At 39.1% G+C, this 8270-nt stretch overlaps 1 protein-coding gene across 7 annotated transcripts in view; it reads right to left on the bottom strand.

Moving 5' to 3' along the window:
- Positions 1-203: 203 nt before the first annotated feature.
- Positions 204-8270, bottom strand: part of PTPRK (protein tyrosine phosphatase receptor type K) — a 484221-nt gene continuing 476154 nt past the window's right edge. For all 7 annotated transcript variants that reach the window (XM_081094205.1, XM_081094206.1, XM_081094207.1 and 4 more), the window contains 3 exons: positions 6320-6483; positions 5703-5838; positions 204-1683 (listed from right to left, as the gene is read on the bottom strand). In XM_081094205.1, coding sequence (XP_080950331.1) covers positions 1630-1683; positions 5703-5838; positions 6320-6483 — 354 coding nt within the window. In that variant the 3' untranslated portion in view covers positions 204-1629. The remainder of the gene's footprint in view (positions 1684-5702; positions 5839-6319; positions 6484-8270) is intronic.

Raw genomic sequence — 8270 nt, 5'->3', positions numbered from 1 at the left:
TATCAATCCCCTGGTCTTTTTTCCTCCACTTCTATGGACTTTTGGAATTCAATTTTAAAAACTAGAAGAAAGAATTAGTGCATAGACATTAGCGTTGCTTCTAATAGAATTTTGGTGGCCTACCTGTATCACTGAGAATAGGGTATTTAATTTGAAGTACAGACATGAAAATTAGGGGAAAATGATGTGCAAACAATACCTGATGTAATTATAAAAACTTTATTTCTCTCTTCCTTTCATTAAATCTTTATAAGTACCATGTCATGTACTGGCAAATCTAGAACGAAGATACCGGAATGCTTTACTCAGTAACGAACTGCACGCTGATGATGATTCATTACAGCCACGTGGAGCATGTGAGCAATAACACAGTTAGAAAGGTTCCCTGGAGAATCTTGTGACAATGCACAAGACAGGAATCCAGCTTCAATCTGTTCACACTTTCTATGGTCAGAACCCAAAGCTTGTGCATGTAAACATCAAAAGAAACATTTTATCACCTTGACAGTTTACAGTTTGCTAAAATGACGCTGAAAGCATAAATGCTGCTATTGTTTTCTTGACCAGTGGTTGGCCATAGGCTGAAAAGATCAATTCCTTTAAAATTTAAGTGATGCTTAAAGGCTATGTTTACACTGCGCACGCTACCAGCAAGGCTTTTGAATGTGCTCAACTCTCATGTGTGATCACCAAACCATTATTTATTCACCTAATGAAATTGTGAAAAATTATACATTTTCAGCAAAATGTTTTCATCTGGTCCTATATTCAAAGACCCAATTGCCAAGGTGTTTTACATAAATTTAATTCACAAGCATGTACACAAGAGAATCACTATAAAGAACATTGCTTCCTGGTTTATGAATAAAAAGTTTATCCTCTACTTACACTAAACCATACAAAAAATAATCTACAAAAATCATTTACCATCGACTTTTGTGAAAGAAAAAGCTTCAGGGAAAAAAATGATTGTGTGGTGGTAGTATTTTAGCCATCAAAAAAGGAATGTCAGTAACCAATAAATATAATGTGCTTTCTCCATATAGACATATTTACACTTGAGTCTTTGGCTTATGTTTTTTTCTAAAAAGAACTTTAAATGATCCAGCCATCATTGCACATTAAAAGAAAATAAGCCAGTTATATATATTTATATATTTATATAGAGATCTGCTACACTTGAAACATATAAAAAATGAATTTTACTATGAATTTGCACAGCTTTTCTTTCTTGTTCCTTTAAAGATTTAACATCTTTTATCTGAAAAAGGGAGGAAAACACCACGTGGAAAGTATTAATTCATGCAACACATGGTGGCTGCTCTACCAAAACCAGGAGAGAAAAGGCGCATGTTCACTGTACAAACACCGATACGTTCTCAGTTGAATTTGGTTCTTATTAAATATAGTTTATGTGGCACGAAATGTTGATGCTTTCATACAGTAATAGAAACTAATTGAGTCCTTTTTATTAAGATACACGACTTCATAAGAAAAATACTTTTACCTCTTGAATGTAAAAGTCTCCCACCCCCCACATTAAAATCTTTCTGCGCAGGTGTGACAGTACAGCAGCTGCTGGCTCAACAGATGAACAGGTTTCTGTTTGGATCCGGAAGTCTCACCCAACTAAGAGGATTCCAGGTACTCCAAAGCCACATCATAGCAGAAACGATACTGCTCCTGAAAGACGTTAAGAAAAAAAAAGACTAGTAGTAAATAATAGTTACCAAATGAAAAATCAGCACACAATCTAGATTATTCAAGAATTACAAATTATTTTTTCCATAGACAAGTTGAATATCTGGGAATACATATTTGCATCTGAGTCTACTTGCTGTTTAAGGAAAAGAGACCATGTAAAAAATATGTTGTCTTTGCCATATATTTTTCTATTAAATTTAAAAAAACCTCCAGTTTTTTTAAAGCTGATGAAGACAGTAATACCTGATCATGACAGAAAAATTTTCCAATATAGAAATATAAAGAATCATAAAAATATTTTATATAATTCTATCACCAGTAAATAAAATTGTTACAGTACTGCCTTAGTTTTGCTTTAGTCCTTAGTTTTGCATGATTGAAATAATAATTACTTTAGAATAAATATAGTTGCATATATATATTTGAGGATATAATATATATAATATATGTAATTGATTTCAGAGAGGAAGGGTGAGGGAAATAGAGAAAGAAAAATGAATGATGAGAGAGAATCACTGATTGGCTGCCTCTTGCATGTCCCCCACTGGATATCAAGTCTGCAACCTGGTCATGTGCCCCCATGGGGAATGGAACCATGAACTCCTGGTTCATAGGTCAATGCTCAACCACTGAGCCATGCTGGCCTGGCGAGGATATAATCTTATATAATACTAGGAGCCCAGCGCACGACTCGAAATTGCGCAGCACCACCCACCCACCTGCAGCCCTGCCTTGACACCCAAACCTGTCCACACAGAGCTCCAGTGCGCCTGGCCCAGCCCCCAAAACCTCTGGCCTTCTCTGGCCACTTCAAGCCCTGCCCTTAGTCTCTCGAGTTGCCTCGGGCTGGTCCCACCTTCTCTGGCTGCCTCCCCGCTTCTGCCCATCTCTGGAGCAATGCAGCGGCTCCGCCCCGTCATGGCGCAGGAGGAGAGCATGGAAGGCTCCCGCCTGTTATGCTGTCTCCTTCCCCTGGCCAGTGGGCCGCGGGGCACTCAGAGTGCAAGCTGTGGGTGGCGAAGGGCTAGTGAGGGGGACGCTATGGGCTCTCACCCCCCCCTCCCCAGCACGGGATGGTCGGGCCTCCTCTGGGCGCCTCCCCACTTCCACCCTGTCTCCGGAGCAACGCCCCAGCTAATATGCTAATGACCTGGTCATTACCATTACGGCGTATCAACCATTAGCATATTAGTATAGACTAGAGGCCTGGTGCACAAAATTCGTGCATTGGGGGGGAGGGGGGAGGGCGTCCCTCAGCCAAGCCTGTGCCCTCTTGCAGCCCAGGACCCCTCGTTCTTTACCGCCTGCCTGCTTGCTGCTCCTTAGTGCTGCCGCAAAGGCTCCCGCAACCACTGCTGCACTTGCCAGCCGTGAGCCCGGCTTCTGGCTGAGTGGCGCTCCCCCTGTGGGAGCGCACTGACCACCAGGGGGCAGCTTCTATGTTGAGCATCTGCCCCCTGGTGGTCAGTTCATAGCGACCAGTCATTCCACCGTTCAGTCGATTTGCATATTAGGTTTTTATTATATAGGATTGCCTTTTGAGAAACATTATGTAACTTTCCCCCATGTTAATAGTCCATAAAAATCTAACAGATGGATTATTTGACTATTAAATTGCATATATTTGTTTCTTCTATTATAAATAATACTATAGTGAATACATGCAAATATTCTTTCCCTTACTTAAAGATATTTTTCCTTAGCAGAAAAAAAAAAGCCAGTCATTTCCAACTGCCACTTTACAATTCCAAATTCTTAATTTTTGTCAGTTTTTGGTTTATCAGCATATTCAAGTAAATTTTAAAAAATGGTTAGCGGTTCTTAACATTTTTTGAGCTTATTTATATCTGAAAATGTATATCTACTGCCTTTATATATTTAAGATAATTTTGTTAGCAATAAAATTTTTGGAGTTTAAACTGCCTTTCCTCTAGGTCCATCTAGGTGTGGCTTCATTATTTATAATTTGAAAAAATTCAGAGACTGTATTATAAATTATGACTTACAATATGTAACTCATTAAAAACTTTCCAATTCAATCCCAGTAGGTAAAATTCAGGCTGAATTGGGGAATAATGTAAAACATATTATTTCTAGCAAACTTCCAGGTGTCTCCAGCAATAAACTAGGGTAATAAAAACTTTCCCCGAGAGGTCTTTATCAATCCTACCCTAATGATCAACAAGAGGTGACTTACATTAGCCTACCGAAGAACCAAAAAGTGCTTGAAGCAGTTGTGTCTTTTCAGTCAGTCTCTAACAATTTGTTTTATACTCTAAATGTCCTTACCAAACGTATCAGTGCAAGTCAATAGCACATTGAACTCATAATTAACCCCGATGAAACACAAATCAGAGGGTGGGGAGTTCTGCCAGGATTCACGGGACATGAATTAAAGGTAAATAGTAACCCTTTGGAGGTTTAAGAATGGCAGAGTTTAACCGTAGAATTTTTTTCTTAAGGCAAAGGTGAAAAAATCGAAGTGAAATTTGGAGGTAAAAGTTGAATTCTGAGGCCAGAAGTGATGATTATTATGAAGACTTGATCTGGGAGAGAGAGGCGGAGTTTACATCAAGAAATCTTCAGGCTGCAAGTAGTTTAAAAGACATAACCACTACTCATCTGCTTTTTAAGATGGCCTCAGAGTTCTACCTCAAAATGCTCTCAAATCCATCCCCCACTGACAACGCCCTAGTCAAAACCAACATCACCTTGTTTGGACAACTGCAATAACTTTAGGGATGGAGTGGACTGAATGGGGTGGGAGGACTTGTAGAAGGGAGAAGTCTGTTATCTTTCTTGAAAGTGAAAGAGTATGCATGTAACTCTTCAGATTTTGTCTCAGAAGCCATGCCCTGCTTGTGTGAACAATCCATGTGCAGGAAGTGGTGAAAATACTTAAGAGTTTATTGAATTGCTCATTTTAGTTATCTGATCATCTTGATAAATGTAGAGCAAGCAACAGTGACGCCTAGGTTTTCCTGGCTTACTTTTCTGTGAGCATAAACTACACAGCTGCTCCTGACTTCATCCCACCATGCACATATGTGTAACCCACAGACATCTCTCTTTAGAAGAGCAATGTGCTAGAGAAGTTTAACTATCTTAGTTTCATACAGATACACTCCTACATACATATATCTATCTGCTCGTATTTTGTAAACTAAGTTCTGCTTTTATGAACTCTGGCCAATTCAGGTAGCATCATATGAACTACACTCTATAACTGGTAAAAGCTGAAAATTGTCAATGATGACAGTTAAAAAAATGTATAACTTGGTTAGAAATGAAGATTATAAATAATGACTAAAATAAATTTCAGTTGTCCTTTAAAAACATTGGGTGACTAAATTGCTGAAGGAATTTACAAGTATATCCCTCAGATTAATTTTTTTTTTTTAAATATTTTTTTATTGATTTTTTACAGAGAGGAAGGTAGAGGGATAGAGAGTTAGAAACATCGATGAGAGAGAAACATCGACCAGCCGCCTCCTGCACATCCCCCACTGGGGATGTGCCCGCAACCCAGGTACATGCCCTTGACCGGAATCGAACCCGGGACCCTTCAGTCCGCAGGCCGACGCTCTATCCACTGAGCCAAACCGGTTTTGGCCCTCAGATTAATTTTATCAGTTAACTCAATATGCTTCAAGAAATAAAAATAATAAGAATAAAGCCTAGATAGCAGGTTTGTGCTTATGATAGAACCACTTATCAAACTTTATTGTAGCAAATACTTATTGCCCATAACAGAAAAAGAAATTCTATACATTTTCAAATTTAGTGAAAATAGTTTTCTTCATCATTAGCAGTTTATGAGATATGTAATTAAGTGATCAGGGTAGACAAGGATGCTCAACAATTCATCAATTAGGCAGGAAAGTCCCCACTGACTCATTTACACATCTGATTCCCTGTGTGTGTATGAAATCAAATCCCAAGTAGGTAAATAACTGACTAATGTCTACGTTCCCTTCACCTCTAGGCCTCTGACTCACCGGGGCTTCCACCATGTTGGGCTTGCTGTTCCTTAGTGTCTTCACCGCATGGAACACATCGACAACGTTCTGCCGTTTCACCATTTCGACCACAATGCCTATAGCACAGAACATGCCACTTCGCCCGCCACCATTTCTAGAACCGAAGAAAGCAAAGGCATTTTAGTCTGAGGTTTGGGGTGACGATAGGTGACTCAAAGATATATGTTTGGAAAAGAAAATACTATCTTTAACATTTTTTTCATTTGGGTCTTAATTTTGCTTCATATGTGTGTACGTATGTGTACAGGGCAGAGAAAAAGGACCCTTGAGGAAGATGATAGCTCAGCAATCTGTGCTTTGAAATATGCTATAGGCATAAACTGCCAACCTAGATACGCTGAGATTTTGATAGATCTGCAAACGGTATAAATCAGGAAAAGTGGTTTAAAGGAGTATTCAAAACATTTTAAATCACTATAATCAAGTTCTAAAAACATCAGAAAATTAAAGTCAGTAGTTAATTATGGAATTATGGTACAGAAATATCTATGGAGTTATGTAAGATGTGAGTAACACGTGGAGGCTAGTGAGGAAATGGGCACCGAGCTCCCTGGCCGGGCCAGCTGCGTACTCACAGGCAGTGGATGATTGTCCGGCCTTCCCCTTCCTCGCATTCCTCCTGCCATTTTTCCACCTGCAGGATCAGTTTCAAAAATGATCGTTTGGAGCCTGGCACTTCTCGATGAGAAGCCCACCCTAGATACTGAAACTGCTGCACCATCAGATACCCTTCCTGTGGCTGTGGAGAAAAAAAAATACTGTTATGTAAGTAGGGGCTAGAAATTGTACTAAAAAGCAATAGGTTCATATCAATTGACACCATGATATAAATGACATTTACATTGGAGTCTGTAAGTCCTAAATTCGTACATGCCCATGCAGAAGCATTCTAAGTTACAGAAGCAAAAAACATGAGAATTATTCTTCATATAAGCTTCTCCCTCATACCTTTAATCCAACAATCTATAATAATAAAAACATAATATGCTAATTAGACTGGGTGTCCTTCCTTCCAGACAAAGCTGCAGTGGGGTCGGGGGGTGGGGGGGTGGGGGGGTAGGGAAGGAGGTGGCCACGGCAGAGGCAGCGGGCGGGGGCCGGGGCCATGGCCCTTGCACCAATTTTGTGCATTGGGCCTCTAGTCAATTCCAAGTTTATACTTCTTAAATAATCTTCAAAGTTATCTATTTATTACCACTGACATCACTGCACTACCAATCACAGGCTATGATGAATAGCTCCTTCTGGATCTCCCTGGATGAACTGTGATCTCCTTCCAAATCATTCTTACTACAGGCAACATGATTATTTTGCAATGCAAATTTGATCTTGTCATTTTATTTTTTTGCTTTAGTGGCTTCCAAATGATCTTATCATACAATTCAAATTACTGTCATGACTTAAAAATCCTATGCAACCTGGCTCCACCATCTTTCTCAACCTTCTCTTCACTTGAATACACTATTCAAGTGCCAGACACATTAACCTTCTTTTAATTCATTTATCAAGTAATTTCTTGCTGTTGGGGCTTTGAACATACATTTGCTTGTGTTCTGAACATTTCCTTCTTGCTTGCCCTTCTCAATTCCAAATAGTGATCAACTTGTCTTGGGTTTGCCAAGGACTTTTCAGATCTCTGCTCTAACACTCATGTGTATCCCAAACCTCTCCATCCTGTGTAAACCCACATAGTTGGTTATCTCACCCCTGAATAGCTTCTACTGATTCTTCAAATTTTGGCTTAAACACTACTGTCTCAAAGAAATCTCTAATTACCCAGCTATGTCAGGTCACACAAACACTTTGTATTTCTGTACTCTATAAAATGACTCATATTTGTAAATAAATGATTACTTAAATTAGTTTTTTAATGTTTGTCTTCCCTGATAAAATATTAATTCTTTAAAGATAAGGAAACTTCTCCCTTTTTCCCCTAAACTCTGTACCATTCACACTTAGCAAAATAGTTTCAAAAAAAAGAGTATTGAATGAATGAATCAAAACCTTAAATAAAAATTGTAAGTAAGGCCGAAACCGGTTTGGCTCAGTGGATAGAGCGTCGGCCTACGGACTGAAAGGTCCCAGGTTCGATTCCGGTCAAGGGCATGTACCTTGGTTGCGGGCACATCCCCAGTGGGGACTGTGCAGGAGGCAGCTGATCGATGTTTCTCTCTCATCGATGTTTCTAACTCTCTATCTCTCTCCTTTCCTCTCTGTAAAAACTCAATAAAATATATTTAAAAAAAAATTGTAAGTAAGAATATGGAATGCATGAGTAAGCCATAGCATATGGCATCAGATCTGAAGCTTCATAAGGCAAGGGCTCATGTATCTTTTGGTAGGATGAGAACCTACCTAGTACAATACTAACTTCTTGTTGGTGCATACTAAGTATTTGATGAAGTGAATGACATTAAATAATGAGATAAAAAACAGAAAAAAATTCCTGCACTAATAAGGACCAGAACACCCAATACAGAGGAAAATAAACAAATAAATATGCTGACAAAAAGTGTAACACATTTC

The sequence above is a fragment of the Myotis nattereri genome (genome assembly GCF_964212035.1).
Source record: "Myotis nattereri genome assembly, chromosome: 6".
NCBI classification, from domain to species: domain Eukaryota; kingdom Metazoa; phylum Chordata; class Mammalia; order Chiroptera; family Vespertilionidae; genus Myotis; species Myotis nattereri.
This window is presented reverse-complemented; position numbering and strand designations above follow the sequence as displayed.